Source organism: Rhea americana, unplaced genomic scaffold (assembly GCF_003343005.1).
Source record: "Rhea americana isolate MKP2758 unplaced genomic scaffold, rheAme1 scaffold_13, whole genome shotgun sequence".
Lineage (NCBI taxonomy): Eukaryota > Metazoa > Chordata > Aves > Rheiformes > Rheidae > Rhea > Rhea americana.
Genome location: NW_028185372.1, coordinates 8,966,867 through 8,984,033, shown reverse-complemented (window position 1 = coordinate 8,984,033; position 17,167 = coordinate 8,966,867). Strand labels below are relative to the sequence as shown.

The following is a 17,167-nucleotide window of genomic DNA, read 5'->3' as shown; positions in this document are numbered from 1 at the left end:
CTCTATTAGACTTCATATAGATTCTTAAACTGAGGTAAAAGTACAYGTGCAATTTTGTCACTTAGGGAAGTTTTTAATGTTGTGCTTGTGATTTTTTTTTCTATGATTAGAGTAAAAGAAAAGCATTAAAATAAAATAGAAACAAGTAAAATGAACAAATCCCAAATTCTACTGAAGGAATTGTTATTAATTTTTTTTTCAGTCAATACTTTACTGAACTCTGTTGCTGTGACATCAGTATTCATCAGCAAAGAACTGTATAATTGACTATTGGACATTTTCTAGCCTATTGATTCCCAGGGGAAATTTCCTAGACTATATTAAATGGCTTTGATGTACCAAAGAAACATRTATGTATAATTTTTCCAGTTTAASAATGCCTAGAATATAAAGTTCGAAAATCTTTCTTTCTGAAAAATAATTCAGTGTTCRCATGGTTCAGCTGAAAACATCTTCTTCCTCCCTGTGCTGAGCTGCCAGTATCATAATTAAAGCRTGTAATGTAATATGTAATRCGTACATATTAGTAACAGTTTTGGTACATTATAATTCATTTTGTTCAACTGGGAAAGTATACAGTATTCAGGATTTTTTCATTTTTATTGCTTATGATATTATCTTTAACATCTAATATTAGTGCAGGGATTTTTCATGTTTTACTTGGCTTGTTTTGAATAAAGTGCCAAATGTTATTTCTGAGRTGATGAATGGTGAGAATATGGACAGTCTAGCCAACTTTCAAGCATTTAAAAGGGGCATTTTATGGATGATTGAAACAACATTAACTCACAGGAGTWACAGCAACTTTTCTGATTTGCCATGAGATCTTGTGGGAGCCACATGAGAGCTAGTTTCATTCTAAAATAATAATACAGGGATGTCTAAAAATGTGAAAAGTTAATGCTCTGAAGCAACATTCAGCCTGTGGTTGCATGCACTTGGGCCCAAATGAAATTTTGAGAACTTGGTGAAATCAGCAAGATTTTTTTTTATTTGGGAAAAAGAATCTTTTCCAGAAGACAAGGTATTAAACATCAGAGTCTTAAATAACATATAGACTTACTAAACCAGAATATAATCAGTAAAAATGTCTGGACATCTTTATCACTATTGTCTCCTTTTTTTAAGTTCTCAAACAGTTTTTATGCCATTTTTGTGTTATATTTTTCCTGATATTACTCATTCAGCAGCAGCAGCAGCAGTGTTACTGTCCTGCATCAGAAGCTSCTGTCTGCATATGGTCTTCAGCTTCACATGTTTTAGTGTGGATGACAGTCATAAGGCTTTATCATGTTTAATTAAAAAATAAAATCAAAGCAGTCTTCTAAACTCCTACTCAGTCCAGATGTTTTCAGAATAGATGTCAATTAAAGCCGTGCTGGTGTTGCATCAGCAACTTGTGAAAGAACACGAGGAAGTCGTGCTTCTGCGGCTCTTGGGAGCCAAAGGCTTCTCTCACTGAACTCGCAGTTAGTAGCAGGGCTTCGCAGAAGCTAGGAGGCTTGTTTTATTGTATGCCCGTGTTCAACAGCAAGGAAGCACACTAATTACACAGAGTGTAATCCACAGGTTTCGTGCTAAATGTTTTGATGACTTACGGGGATGACTGGAAGTGGGAAAGCCAGGCTTTGCATCAGAGCAGTTAGGAGCGTAGGACTGGAGGCTGCCATGCCCCTTTAGTCCAGTAATAGTCCTCTGTATTTGTGGACATACATGCAGTAATTATTTAGTTGGAAATTCTTAAAAGAACACCTACACCATATGTTACTAAATGATTCTCAGTGCTCGATAGCAAACCTCAAAGATCAAAAGCCAAAATTATATTCACTACAAGAAGACAGCAGAAGAGATTGAAGTCATCATGATGTATTCAATCTCTGCATTTATATGATATTAGTTCAGTGTAATTCAGAAGTGGACTACACACTAAGGCACAGAGGAGGGTCAAAATCTGCCTCCCCCCCCCCCCCAGAATGGTTCCTACTAGTCTGACTGGGTTGACAAATTTCCCCCTAGTTGCCAGTCATTATTAAGGGGGTTTAACACTGAATATGCGATCACAACACCACTCAAGCACTTGAGAAAACCTAATGGCTTTAGCAACATCACCAGGTCCTGCTTTCCCTAACTGGATCTAGCCTCCAATATTGGCAAGTAAGGAAAACCCTGTCCCTCTTTTCCCCTAATTAAAATTACGAATCAGAAAAGAAAAAAAGTCCTTCCTATTTCTAATATCAGGTAACTGCAAACACCAAGCTATTCTCTTTTCAAACCTGAGAAAATTTTAAAGTAGTTGGAGAGTTCCTGAACGGACCTTACTGTCAGCTCAGTTACTAGATGGCCTTTTTTCCAAGTGGGGAAAGCGACCAGTAGTGTTGCTCTGCAGCAGCAAAAACAGCACAGCAAAGCTGGGCATCATCTGAGAGTGTTTATCAGGGGAAAAATGGACATACGAACTTATTTCAGAGGGTCCAGTGGAATTAGCTGAATTAAATTAAGAAAGAGAATATAGATCAAATATTGGAGAGGTAATGGACTGATGAACAGGCCTGGAAGTTAATGCAAGTGTGTAAACTTCTGACATTTTATTAAGTTTCCTGTATGTGGTATTTAATTGAAATATACAGTTTCTGGATACAGTCTGGAGACAGGTAATTCTGTGAGATCTTCAGTTTTTACCTTAAATAATTCAATTTTTCTTCTTCGGAGTTGCATAAAAAAAGCATGCAGCCATGACTTAAGTGCCCATTAAAGGTTTAAGGAAAGGTTTTTAAAAATACTCTTGGGATTTTTTGATTAGTTACTGCTTGGCAAGCTTGWCTTGTTTTATTTAGCATTGGTGACAAACATCTGAACTCATTGTAAAAGCCTATAGTGGTTCCATGCATATTGTATTGCCCTATACTTTGTAATATTTGTAACCGCAGTTGCAGTATGTGTCTAATTTTCAGAAGTCTGTTGAGCTCTTGGTAGCACATTGCTGTACCTGAGATCAAAGTTGAGCCTTTGGCTTGTTGCAAAAGCAGAATTCAGTCTTTGTAGCAGGAAGCTCCTGCGTTGATAGCGTGTCAAGATGGCAGAAAAATGCAGTGGCTAATGGTTAGAGTGTATATTAAAGGAAATTTTTATATGGCACGCTGTGAACAACACAGTAATTGCTGACTTACAAAGACATTGTGAAGAAAATAACACCTTTCACTATGCAAGGCCTCTTTGAAGAAGGGGCTTTGATGATTCCAGTGGGATGGAAAGGAGGTGGTTAATGGTTAGTCTAGCGCTTTATCTATTACAGAAGAATAAATTACCAGTTTTCAGCATAGAAGAATGTTTGCAGGGATACATTCCAAAGATAGCTATTGCTTAATAATAAATAATAGTAACTGGGTGAACAAGGTGGAAGATGATTCTGAAAATGGCACAAATTATTTGGCTTTGTTAAGAGAAAAGATGACTGCGAAATCTAACAACAAAATGAAAGGGTGGCGCAATGGCAGACAACGTTCAGTAGTGACAGATGGATGTTAATGTACATTGGAAAGAGTTCTTTGAATTGCTAATAAATATTGCTGAGTTCTGTTTACTGATAATATCAAAGCAGAGATATATTCAATGAAAATGCAAGGAACACAGCTAAAGCTGTATTGCCCAATTAACCTGTAGAACACAATACCACAAGATATCATTTAATTCTGGAGTCAGAAGGAATCAAGAAAGAATCAATTATGATTAGGGAATAAATTACATATCTAATGGAGTATTAATATCCACTTGGATTAAATAAACTGTGTATGTGAATTGYTAACTTACAGGGAACAAGAAGGAATTTCTGTAGACAAATGTTTTCTACTCTGGTATTTCATTCTATTCTGAAATTGTGGGATGGGCAAATCATTTGGCTGATCCAGTATAAAAATTCTAAGTAAAAGACAACAGAGTCTATTTCTATTTGTACTGGTATGTAGAAAAAGAATAAACTATTGTGATTTCTTTTTTAAGCAGTACCGTAAAACCTATTTGAGTAGATTGATGATGGACAGGAAGATAAACTTGAAAGAATACAAGATACATGGCAAAAATGCACAAGCAGATTGATATACAGAGATGATAAGAAACTCCTAGTAGAGAAGCATGAAATAATGATAGTTTTCTGTAGTGCATGTGAAGATGTGCTTTGTGTAAATATATTTTTATTTTCTTTCCAAATTAAAATTTTAAAATTAAAAAGACAGTAATATTAATTATTTGTGCATGTGCATATGCTTTATAGTTAAAGTTTTGAGTTACTAGTATGTCCTGTGTCTTAAGAAATGGAATCACTATGGGGTGTTCCAAGTGTTTAGAATTCTGTTGTCCAGCTCTCAGATAAGTTAACAGGATAGAGCAGTGTTACATGTAATTCTTGCTTTCGCAGTGGGTTTAGTATATGTTCTTAATGTCATGTGTCCTTTTGCCGATTATAAAGTGATGGCACTTTCTCATGCCAGCAAAATATGTCTTGACCCCTAACTTATGTTTTTTTTTKTTTGTTTTTCTTTCCAGTTTAAAAGAATGCTCAACCGGGAACTAACCCACCTGTCTGAAATGAGTAGGTCAGGCAATCAGGTCTCAGAATATATATCAAACACATTCTTAGGTAAGTTAATGGGAATGAATTTTTTGCTTTTTGTTTTAATAACTCTCTGTGCTGAGATGCAAGTACTTTTGCATATTATTTTCTGTTTCCAGAAAATGAACATTTCCTATTTTGTTGTTCGGTATTTGAGCAGAAGGATCATGGTAGATGCATTTCTTCACAGCTCATTTAGTTTTTGTGTATGGTTTTCCTGTGTATGTAGTTACAGAGATGTATATTCACATACAATTAATTAATTACAACTAATACATTGCTACCACATTAAGAAGTGAATATGTAGTGAATTAAGTATTTCATATATTAAAAATCATTCTTCCGTTCTGTTTTCTGTAACAGCAGAAACCAAAGAGGTTTCACTGTGTTGAAAGTACATAAATATAAGTAACCTCATTAAATCTCACAGCACACAGTTTTGATGCTTTGGCATTCCCTGCCTGCACAGGAGAAAGTTGATAAATATGACAGAATAAACATCTGAACAGATTGCTGCTGGGAGACTATGTGTAGCTAAAGTGCTTACACGGTGGGATGTAAGCATTAGAAAAGCCTGACACGTTATTTCCAAGAGTATGCTTCCTCCTCTGTGGCTTTGCAAATAGTAGTATATATTTTTGTGATAAAATTGTTTAAAAGGAATGAAACTTTGTCCCATCTGCATGGATTTTTAACATGAAAATATAGCTAATATACCAATTCAAAGCAAGGTTTGAGGGAAACACCATTGGCTCATAAAGACTGCATACAAGGGAGGCACAGCTGGATATATCCAAATTAGGATAACAAATACTTCAAAACTGCCAGTCAATCATACATGTTAAGATAAATCTGGTTTCATTTGTGTGAGGTACCATAGTTGGGGCTTGTGTGTGTGTGTGTGTGTGTGTGTGTGTGTGTGTGTGTGTGTTGATTTTAAGGAGGCAGTGGTTTTTCAGCATACTGTATCCTACTTATTACCATATCCTAAAGGAATCACTTTTAATGTGCCTGTTCAGTTTATCCATAATTTCAGTAGCATCCCAGAGAAGAGCAACACAGCAGGGTTTCATGTAGCAGGCAAGTGATGAGCCTCAGTGGTGGAGAAGCTGTGTTGCCCAGCTTCAGGAGCCCTGAAARGCTCAGTGAAGGGTTGCCTGAGAATATGACCCACTTAGGCTAGCTGAAAAGACTTCACTTGAAAACTGAAGACTCGTTTTGACAGACGTAAGGAAATGCATGTGAACCTGTCACAGCAGACCTCAGTCTTGAGCCAAAGGAGCTCTGGGAAAGCAATCACTTAGCATGTACGGAGCCTGGGAATTGTTTTGTGGCTGCCTGTAAATAAAAACCTCGGATACTTACACATGTAGATAAAAGAGGAATACAAGGAGGAAAACACTGTTTAGGACCGTTTTCCCAAGAGAGCTGTACGATACGTATGCAGTTATTAGTAATGACAACAATTTTATGACAACAAAATAATGGCAACAGAAATTTTCCTTGTGTAAAGAATTAAGGTTCCTGCATTTAATATGGTAATACAGAAACTTTTTATTTCTCAATGTAATTAATCTATTTTCTTACAGTCAGAAAATATATTAGAGCTTGCCAATGAGTATAAAATGACCGTATGCAAAACCCCATGTCAGAATGGCAAGTTGTCTTTCCTGGGCATTCAGATGGGCCCAGGATATTTTGTTTAATGTGCTCATAGTTAGGAAAACACTGGCAATCCTGTGGAATTCCACTGGAGATCTAAAGCTGTTCGGACAGACACTTCCTTTCACTTGAGTTATTCTGACAACTCAGTGTATGAACCTCCCTTTGATGGGCCTAAACTTTGTGCATATGACTGAAACCATAAACATCAAAGCATGAACACGAGTCAGTGCTCTTCATCTGTTGTCGGTTTGCACCAGTCAAGAGCTCCAGCGCTCCTGCTCCCCCTTTTTTGATTGTCCATATGAGGAGAGCGGTGGGGGCAGTCAGGGACTCTGTGCCGCAGGCTAAAACTTGGTGACATTTCCTCAGTCTCTTCTTTGCTGTGATTTGTTTGGAATTCTCTGAGGTTTCCAGTAAGTACAGGCTGCTAAAGGGTAATTGAAAGAGAAAGTGGGGGGAAAAAAAGAAGCAAACACAGTAAGAGTGTAGATATTAGAAATGAACTTACTGCTCTCATATGCTTTCAACTTCTTCATTGAAAATGTGCAATAGAGGAAGGAAAAAATGATTATGTCGGATATTTACGATCCCCATTTTTTTTGCATTGAGGTGTTTTCAAATACAAGTTTTCTCTAGGCTACTATGTAAGAAATATCTGTCCTTGATTTTCCTGATTTTTCTAGAAGATTTATTGATGACTAGGAAGGATGCAGTTGCATTTCAGCAGAGAGGAGATAATCTGGAGACAGTCATTAAAAGTCAGCATTTTAAAAATTATATGAATAAAATAATAAATGCAAATTCTTAGCAGCTTAGCAAAAAAAAGTCTTTTCTTGCATATACCTTTGGTTTCTTCTGGGAAAGGTGGATGAGATCAACCTTAGCTCTTCAGTCCTCCATAAAGTCTTCCATAAAAAATTGCAAAAGATAGGCACTTAGTAATCTTACTATTACTGAAGTCTTTAACACATGGGAGTCCTTTTCAAAGAGTTTTTATATCTACTTTCCTGTGTCCGAAAGATGCAAAGAAAGCAATATTTTCTGTCCTTTATGGGTTATAGCTTTGTTTTAGTCTAATTTCAACACCTTTTGCATTCAAGAACTTAGATGGTTTTACAGCAGAGGTGAAAAGATCTTATAAATGTTCAGAAAGGATTTCAGGATTATTTTATTGAAGTTCTACTTTGAAGGAAAAAAAATCTAGCAGATTCCATATTTAATTGTTCCAGCCTCTGTTTATTCCTAAGTACTAAAATACAGATAGTTCAATAAAATTTTTCTTTTTTAGAAAAAGATGAATTACATTTGGTTGAATCTAGGTCTAAAAGGACCTCTTTCTATAACTGATTTTCAACTATCATGGAGTTTAAGATGGAAGCCGAGCTGCTGACAGACACACACCCCAGAAACAGTCCGGAGAGGTCAGTGTGGCAGTCAGCTGCTGGAGTGACTTCGGGGCTGGCCAGTTGGCTGGCCAGGGCTGTGTAAGGCAGCCCGACTCACGTTGCGCAGGAGCRGATGAGGACCGTCCCATGTGGCTTCACCAGCTCCGCTGGGCGGCAGCTCTTGCTCAGAAGAGCAGTGTCCCGGGTGCCTGCCACGCTGCCTTCCCCGGAGAGGGTCTGCAGGCGTCGTCTGACAGCGACCTAAGTATAGTTCCCTCTGACTTTAATCTTTGTCTATTCTGACCAAAAGTTTTGCTGGCGTATATGCTGAACACGTATATGAAGTAATGCCATTGATACTACTGTGGAGGCAAAAGCCCGTAAGTTGTAGCATTTAGGAAGATAGTCCTTTGCTCAGTTTGGGAAATGGTATAGATTACAATAGAAAAGAACTATCCTGCTGATGTGAACTGCATCTCCATCCAAGGGCTTTGTTGATGTGGCTCTGCTGGCAAAAGCCTTTTGAGTTGTGCAGTTGAACCAGTCCCCAAGAATTATGTCCTTTAAGTTCTGAAATGTTTTGTAAATGTTTACGTGAGATGTTGTTTTGAATTTTGGAATTGCAATTTCAGAGAGTGCTTTTCCCAGGTATTTCAAAATTTCTTGCAAAATGAAAATGCAGGTTTCTGTTCATTCATAATAATATTTTTTAARTAGAAAGGATTAACTCTCTCCACAGGGCTAGGAGGCTAGGGGAGGTCGCACGATCACAAGTCACAGTCGAAACTGGTTCAGAAATGACGAGGCAATCTGTAAAACATAGTTMTGCCTAACTCAGAAGTGGTCTATGTTTACGTTATTTCACGTTTTATATTGCTGTTGATATGAAATACCTATTGCAAAATCCTCACYGTTAAAAATAAAAAAATACTATCAACTGTAATATCTGTAGTATGAAACCTAACARTAAAGTGGACATAATTTTTCTGTTTTTCTTCATTCTTTTGAAGACAAACAACATGAAGTTGAAATCCCTTCCCCAACACAGAAAGAGAAAGAGAAAAAGAAGAGGCCAATGTCCCAGATCAGTGGAGTCAAAAAACTGATGCACAGCTCCAGTTTAACTAATTCCAGTATTCCCAGATTTGGAGTTAAAACAGACCAAGAAGATTTCCTTGCCAAGGTAAAGAATATTTAAATTCTTGAACTTAAACCATTGAATCAAGATAAAAGATTGTCAAATGGACTTAAGAATATTATTCCATCCTCKGTTTATAACCATTGATTTCAAGCTGTAACGCCAAAGGCTGAATCATTAAAATAATACGAAACCAGTGGAAAAATAACACAAGTGAAGTCAGAACCAGGCCATGAGGGTTAATTCAGCACTAACAGGATTCCAGCAAGAATATTTGCTATCTGGGCATGAAATGCAATTTTGCATTTCTGTATGCATTMATAAAGATGCTTATTAATAAATAAAATCTAAAGAAGGAAGACTCGTATTTTGTCAGAAGGATGGAAATATATAATAGCCCTATTGTTTTGAAAATACATAACTGTATGTGGCATTAGAGCTATCCTTGCAGGTCTTGTCTTCATCTTTATCATTTTATGTACATCAGTTGCATTTTCATTTTTAGTGAAATTTCCCCTGATCATTGCATCAGCAGTTAACTATTTGACAACAACATAAAATGATATAAACTGATTCTGTTGTTCATCACTTTGGTTTATCATATTATTTTCACAGTAGCTAAACCAGACTGCAAACTTTGAATCTTCATGAGTCTGCCATTTGTAGCTGTTTCAGTCAAAAACCACTGTAATACGTGCATTAGATTTCAAAATGTCTGTTGCTGGATTCTGTTCCAGGAACTAGAAGACGTAAACAAATGGGGCCTTCAGGTTTTCAGAGTAGCAGAATTATCTGGAAACAGACCTTTGACAGTCATCATGCACACCATTTTCCAGGCAAGTAGATGCAGCTATACTGCTTTTTGCTTATCTTGGAGATCATTCTGTGCTTTATAATCTTAAATGTTTCTCTTTCCTTTTCCAGGAACGGGATTTGTTAAAAACTTTTAAAATTCCAGTAGACACTTTAATAACTTACTTGATGACCCTAGAAGATCATTATCATGCAGATGTGGCATATCACAATAACATACATGCTGCAGATGTTGTTCAGTCAACCCATGTCCTGCTATCAACTCCAGCACTGGAGGTAAACTACACAGAAATGAGAAAGAGGCAGGCATGAGATAAAGGGAATAGTAAGACTGTTCTAAACTGAATATTAAAGATCTTAGTGTCTGCAGGTTTTTAAAAAAGATACCTTGATATTTCTTTCATGAATTGTTCTCTTTCAAAGATACTTTGTGAGGATCAAAGTTTATTTACATGTAACTATTGTGGAGGAAATATCATGCCATTTTGTTAAAGCGTGGTTCTACGCTTTGAGATTTCTGCTGTCATAACCTTTTCATTGTAACACGATACATAACTTTTTTCCCACCATCTTATTATTAGCGACGCCCTTTTCTGTCATTATTTCACATGTAGAACTATCACTAACCACAGTTTGTGGAAATACTTAGGAAAGATGGTGATGAAATGGAATTCCCCTCAGTAGGGCTGTTTGTGTTTTTGTTCTTTCCCTTGCGCATATTCCTTCTGATCCTGCAAGGYTGCTTTTGTGGGGGATGTTCTCAGGTAGATTTGACCATGTACTAAGTTTTTACTGGCCAATTTCATCTTTTTCATAGCTATTTCAAAATTATTTGAAACAGATAACATTTCTTATATGAAGAATTGCTGAAAGTGAATCCTTGAAGTGAAAGAAAGACAGAAATTTATTTTCCTTCTTTAAACATGATTCAATCCTTGTTATAGCAAACATTGACATATCCTGGTAAAGTGGGAGAAGAAGACAGATAAAGCAAATAGGTGAAATTTCAGTAGCACAAGACTTTCCCCTATTTTCAGGGAAATCTACATTTTGACTTTTTTTCATAATGACCAGTCTTTCATATTACTGAATGATTCTTCCTTACCATCTTATTAAAGTGAGCATTATAAGCAGATCTTAGGACTGTCAGCATGTTCTCATCCTCAAAGCCTTTAAGAATTCTCCTGGGAAAGATTATCTGTACCTCAAAAAGGAAGATGAGGTCTGCGTAAATCTCCACTGGCTTCACCAAACAGCKGAACTGATTGCCAATAGCATTATTTGTTTTTTTTGCAGTTCAGCTGTTTTTATGGCTTTGTTCTTAGCAGTGTTTTAGCCACTAAAATACTAATATCTGCCTGGATGCCATTGCTGACCTATGTACTTACAAGCTGTTCTTGATCAGTTATGAAAGCAATTATGTAACTGGGTTTCTTGTGACAGCAGTGGACTGGACTCAGTGTCATGTCAGGTCCCTCCCAGTCCTCTACTCCTATCTTCTTAATGATCTCATACAGAAGAAAAATCAGTAGATTTTAGGCTATGTACCTTGTAGTGTGTCACCATTTTCTTCAGTGTAATTTAGGAGATGTACTTCTTTCAGATACAGTACTACGTGTTTATTGTGCAGCGCAGGCATGTCTGATAAAACCTAATACCATGATATGTAAGAATCAGGCAGAAATTTTGAACTTTAGTTTGTGCTATGGTTCAGAGACGTAAATCTGTATTTAATGATCCAGTAAAAGTGAACATATTTGCAGACTGAAGCAGTAAAAGCTTCAGTTGCTACTGAATTTAGTGATGCTGTCAGTGTTCTTTGATGGCTAAGCCTGAAATGTTTACGAAATGTCTACGTAATGGACGATTCTACAGAAGGTTATTATCATCTATATATATAAATCTCTTCTTAAAATCCCAATACATTTCAAATGTGTTTTACTTGTTTAGYTCTAGTTTCAAAGTGCAGTCCTTTTTTTGAAAATACTTTTTCATTGACTAGGTATTGTCATTTCTGTTTCATGGTTTTCTAGGCAGTGTTCACTGATTTGGAGATTCTTGCAGCAATTTTTGCCAGTGCAATACACGATGTAGATCATCCTGGGGTTTCAAACCAGTTTCTTATCAACACAAGTAAGTGTAACATTCTGTGGTTTCCTCATATATTTACTGCAAGATCTGCACGTTGCAAATGAAAAACATACAGTTCATCCCTGTCTGCTGTTATTTGTACATTTTCTCAGTAAATAGATAGGTGTTTATATTATTTTGCGCTATTTGTAACCTTAGAAATAATCTACACAGTACCTTCTASCACAAATTATCAAGGGTTGAACTTACTATAATACAGGCACTGTTTCAATGTATTGTGTGCAATCTCTTTCCTGGAAGTTTGTAAGGCTTATATTAAGTGAATAAATAAAGCTGTAGGAGAAAAATGAAGAAAGATTACATAAAATATCAAGAACAAAAGATAACAGTTAATATGTTTATACTGGAAGCATATGAGAAAACAGGTTAATATTTCAAAAACATGACCAGGCCCATCTCTATCTATTCATGGCTGCTATAGTTGTTTTCTGACCTCTGCAGCCTAATTCAGCCTCTTGGACTGACCTTTCTCTGCCTATCTCTGCAGGCTATGGTAAGCCTCTTTCTTTTGTGTGTCTCTTGCTCCATATGTGGAGAAGAACATCCTGATGAAATAAGTTCTTAATGACATCTTCCAAATTTGAAACTCTTGTTCTGCATTCCTCAAGGCTGTTCTCTGCACCCTTGCATGTACCACTTCCTCCCCTTTAGTTTTCTGCTGGAAGAAAAGCCCTACTAGCTTCATGACACATTTACTGAATGGCTTATTGCCATTCAGTGTACCCTGCTTTGATATCAGTGGTGTGTGTAACTATTTTAAGTGGGTAGTGCGTTGTAGATCACTGCAAGTTCTGTCATACATTGCTGGGTTTTTTTGCTATCCTGACTTCTCCTTTTACAATAACTGGCCCAGAAGTGCAGAAGTTGAAATTATACTAAGAATCCAAGCACAGAAAAAGAAAGAGCTACAGAAATGGAAACGTATCTAGGCTCACGTATTTGACCCATCTGGTTACACACTTATAGACACTGTTATTTCTTCACTTTGATGAATCTACTGCACTGCTGCTAAAATAGCATGACCAAAAATGAGCAGTATAGTTTGAAGAAGGGAGCTCCTGTTCTGACTCACTGCTGCTGTATGTTCAAGTAAGACCTACCTGCTAATTTTGTTGGCTTCAATGGCCTAAGGGCTACCCTGTAGTGAAATTCAATTTGGTGACTCATCTGGAAGGAGGAGTATTGGGATTGTCTCCAGTTTTTAGGTGGTGTATTGGTAAAGAGTACAGTTCTGCAGCAGGAACAGAGTGAACCAAGTTTTGTGCTCAAAGCAGTGCATAATATCTGGATTCCCAAAAGTGGGCAGATATAAGTAAAAGGTTTTTGTTTGGTCAGAAATTGAATAGCAGAATATACTGGTGCCTTTGAAGTGCTATGGGGAAACCATTAAGTTTCATAAGTGTAAGCAGGATGACAGGCTAGCTGAAGGGACCAGCAGTGATACTTAAAGCTTTTACTTTTAGGCAGGCARTTCAAATTCAGCCAAGGCAGGCAAGGATGTGAATGACACACATCACCAATTGGTTCTACTGTTGCCAAGCTAAAAAGAGACAAAGGGATTTTATCCCTTTTGAGTTGTTTCATGCACAAAGAAGAAACTGTGAGGACATAGAGATAAAGACCACTGAATTTAAATTTATTTAGGTGTCTAATGCCCATCAGTTTCAATGAGAGTTTAAAATTCAGTGCACACATGGCTTTTACCAAAGTCACACAGAGACTATCTCAAGTCCCAGGTTTTCCTGGCCTCTGGAACATCATTTGCTTCCATCTAGTTCTATGTTTTGCATTGATCCCTACAATGTATTAACTTTTTACTAAGGAGTATAATAATAAATCTAAAAAAAACCCATAGTTGACTTACAGTTTCTTAAAATATTTACATATTTTCCATATTTCAGTGTATTCTTTATAATTTTCACATGTGATAGTTCCAAAAATTATTTCCTTATTTCAGGATTTAAAATGTGTTTACACAGTTGTCTAAAAATCAGATCCTTCTTAAATACTGTTAAAGAATAAACAAATGTGGATTGTGTTAGCATGAGATGAGATGCTTATTTGATTATTGTAAGTCTCTCCTTCCTGACAAATACTTTGTAAAATGCCTTGTAAAATGTTGTGGAGATTGTCAAGGGGAAACKTTCTTCTATTTCCACCTCCATCCAAAACTGAGCACGAAAAGTAACAAGTGGGCAAGCTTTATAAATATTCTGTGGAAGATGAAGAAGACATTGACAAATTCATGTTCTTTTTTTCTTTTTTCTATTATGGCTTTGCTGCCATCAGAATAAGGAAAGTAGAGGAAGGATTTCCTGATTCACAAGATTGACATATTCAGGACAGGAGAGGGAGACAGCAGGAGAATGCATAATGAGACTTGTGAAATCTGGAGAGGAGAGCTTTTATTGGCACCCCATTGAGCCAAAGGGATTTTAAAACAAAGCTCTTGTAAAAGAAGATAACGAGGAAAAACAGTAGAATAGACTTATGTATGGCTATCTTTAGGATAGAACAATTGTGTTAAACAGAAATTAACATCAATGCATGGCAAGTGTGATTGCATATAAAGGATTCTTCTTTAATGAGAGATTCATTTGCAAATCTTGTCTTAAAACACACACAACTTGATTATGTGAATGCAATCCAGATGTGTACCTGTGTTGAATCTAAATATATGCAGAAAACAATCTTAACAGCATTTATTTTCAAAGCTGGCTGTTCGGTGTGCTTAAGTAGACAAATGCAGACTGTGCATATGCCTTAGTATGGGCATTGCTAGGATGGTATGTGAACTCCACTTAYTCCCACAGCCATAGAGTATGACCGAGTTAAGAACGCTTCTGCAAGAGAAGGCAGCGTTGTGGCATCCGTACTTGATTGCACTCAAGCATGAGACAAAAGGCAAGGCCACTGCTGACATTTTCAAGCCACATGACTTTCCAGGAAAAAAGATCAGAAGTGTAACTGTTACTGTCCTATCAGCCTCCTCTCAAAACATCCTGTTGTCAAAGACTAATGACCCCTAGGGCCTAATTTGCTAGTCATCTGAGGGCCTGAGATAGTTGCAGGAGGACAGTGTTTGAAAACCAAGATGTGCGCTGTCTGCCTGACTTGCAACAAAGCCTCAGCTCTGTGACCCTGTGTCTGAGTAGCAGATAAATGCAACTTAAGCAATTGAATTTTAATAGTTGTTGCAGGAGGGGAGGAGGAAAAGGAAAAGAGTAGAATGTATTGTAGTTATGTGTATTTTTGCATTTTTTTTATGTAACCTCAAGTACATATGAAAATGAGTTCTGAGAATGTCTTCCCTGTATTGTTTTCTAACTTACCACTTCAGGCCTGTGTACACACTTCAGGTGCAAAACTTGCATTTTGCTTTGATTTGTTCAGATGTTCAATTTTGAGATTTGTGGTGTGATGTGAACTACACGAACACTGTTCCTGAAAGTTCATCTTTAAATCTGTTACGAATGTAATGAATCTGAAAAATCGTAAGGGGATTATTGGAAGCACAGGCTTTGGTAACATTCTGCCTTGTGACTGTTCTTACAGATTCTGAACTTGCCTTGATGTACAATGACTCATCAGTATTGGAGAATCACCACTTAGCTGTGGGCTTCAAGTTGCTGCAGGAAGAGAATTGTGACATTTTCCAGAATTTGACCAAAAAACAGAGGCAGTCATTGAGGAAAATGGTCATTGACATTGTAAGTTCTGCTTCAGATTCCCACTTTTGTTGTGGTATAAAATTGAGTAGTAAAGCACAGTAGAGTTTTATAATAAATTAAATGTTGTCAGACATGTAAGCAATAAATTAGAATCATAGAATCATAGAATCAGTAAGGTTGGAAGGGACCTCTGGAGATCATCTAGATTAGAAGTTTTCAGTTTTATTATGTATTGTTCAAACATGAATTACAGGTTCTTTTCCATTTAAATACCAGTTATGCATTTTTGAAAGATACACAATCTTGCTTCAAGCTGTTTTGATACTAAAATGTCTGTCTTTGCACCATCACAGTTAAAAATTGCTACTGAGCTGACAATGAACTTAGGCTGATCAAATTTTTATGAATGGCACCCCAATTATTTTGTCATATTTTTAAAATAAAACAAAAACTTATTATTTGGGCACTACTGAATACAAGACTCAGGCTTTAGTAGTGTATTCAAATAGAGGAGTTATATTTTCCCCCAGAACTGTTTCTTTTTGTGTTTCTTTGCTGGTTTATTAAAGATCAGTAAAATAATTTACTTAATTTTAATTTGTTTGTTTCTTTCTTTCAAGGTACTTGCAACAGACATGTCTAAGCATATGAATCTATTAGCTGATTTAAAAACTATGGTTGAAACCAAAAAAGTGACAAGTTCTGGTGTCCTACTTCTTGATAACTATTCAGATAGGATTCAGGTAAGAAAATAAATCTGAAAATGGTCATTTGCATGAACTCACATCATTAATAACATTTGCCTGCCCAGTCTTCAGCATGGGGAGATCTGCTGTCCATTCATACTTCATGACTCCTTCTCTTCAGTCTTCTTCGTATGTGTTTCTCACATGCTGTATTCTGTTAGGTACTAAATGACTCTTTGAGAGAGTAAGAGGTGGTAAAGCACTTTTTCTGGATTGAATTTGGCTTTGGCCTACCCTTCAGACTATCTGCCTGACTGGTCTTTCATGCAAACATTCTAGCTCTTACATAGACAGAAGCTGCATAAGTGAGATAGTTCATGGCTATTAATGCAAGTGTGAAAACCACCACACACAYAAGTTTTTACTGTTTAGAGTAAATCTTGCGCTACATGTATTTTCAAGATCCTGTTTCACAGCTATCAAATGTGTAAATGGAAAAGGAGCTTTTTTCTCTAGTGTCATAACACAGCAGGTGCTCAATAGATGATATGTTTTCATCTATTTTAGGTTCTTCAGAATATGGTGCACTGTGCAGATCTAAGCAATCCAACGAAGCCACTCCATCTCTATCGCCAGTGGACAGATAGAATAATGGAGGAATTCTTCCGTCAAGGAGACAGAGAAAGAGAGAGAGGAATGGAGATAAGTCCCATGTGTGATAAGCACAATGCATCAGTAGAAAAATCACAGGTAACTGATTTGAATAACTGTCAAATAACATACTAGGACATTTTAATAGAAAAGGATGGCTCATAGCCATCCTTTATTTTGATGAACTTCTGAATGTAGATTTCTTCTTTCCCCCCCACCTAGTTAATTCAACATCTAAGTAATGGGTGTGGGGAGTTTTCTTACTGTGAAAATGTGCGGCATAGCAGTGTGTTTGCTGAAGGAATTCCATCACTGTAGTTATCTGCAATGAGGCATATGTTTCAGAAAAGAATATTGCTCATTAGGATTTCCTTCAAAAGCAGAATTAAATATAAAACAGC

The 17,167-nt window shown here is 36.7% G+C and overlaps 1 protein-coding gene across 5 annotated transcripts in view; it reads left to right on the top strand.

The window, feature by feature from the left end:
* The window catches only part of PDE4D (phosphodiesterase 4D), a 395,151-nt gene that overhangs the window by 373,031 nt on the left and 4,953 nt on the right, over positions 1-17,167 (top strand). For all 5 annotated transcript variants that reach the window (XM_085326463.1, XM_085326467.1, XM_085326465.1 and 2 more), the window contains exons 7-14: positions 4,540-4,633; positions 8,667-8,839; positions 9,532-9,630; positions 9,719-9,883; positions 11,641-11,740; positions 15,314-15,468; positions 16,050-16,172; positions 16,683-16,865. In XM_085326463.1, coding sequence (XP_085182589.1) covers positions 4,540-4,633; positions 8,667-8,839; positions 9,532-9,630; positions 9,719-9,883; positions 11,641-11,740; positions 15,314-15,468; positions 16,050-16,172; positions 16,683-16,865 — 1,092 coding nt within the window. The remainder of the gene's footprint in view (positions 1-4,539; positions 4,634-8,666; positions 8,840-9,531; positions 9,631-9,718; positions 9,884-11,640; positions 11,741-15,313; positions 15,469-16,049; positions 16,173-16,682; positions 16,866-17,167) is intronic.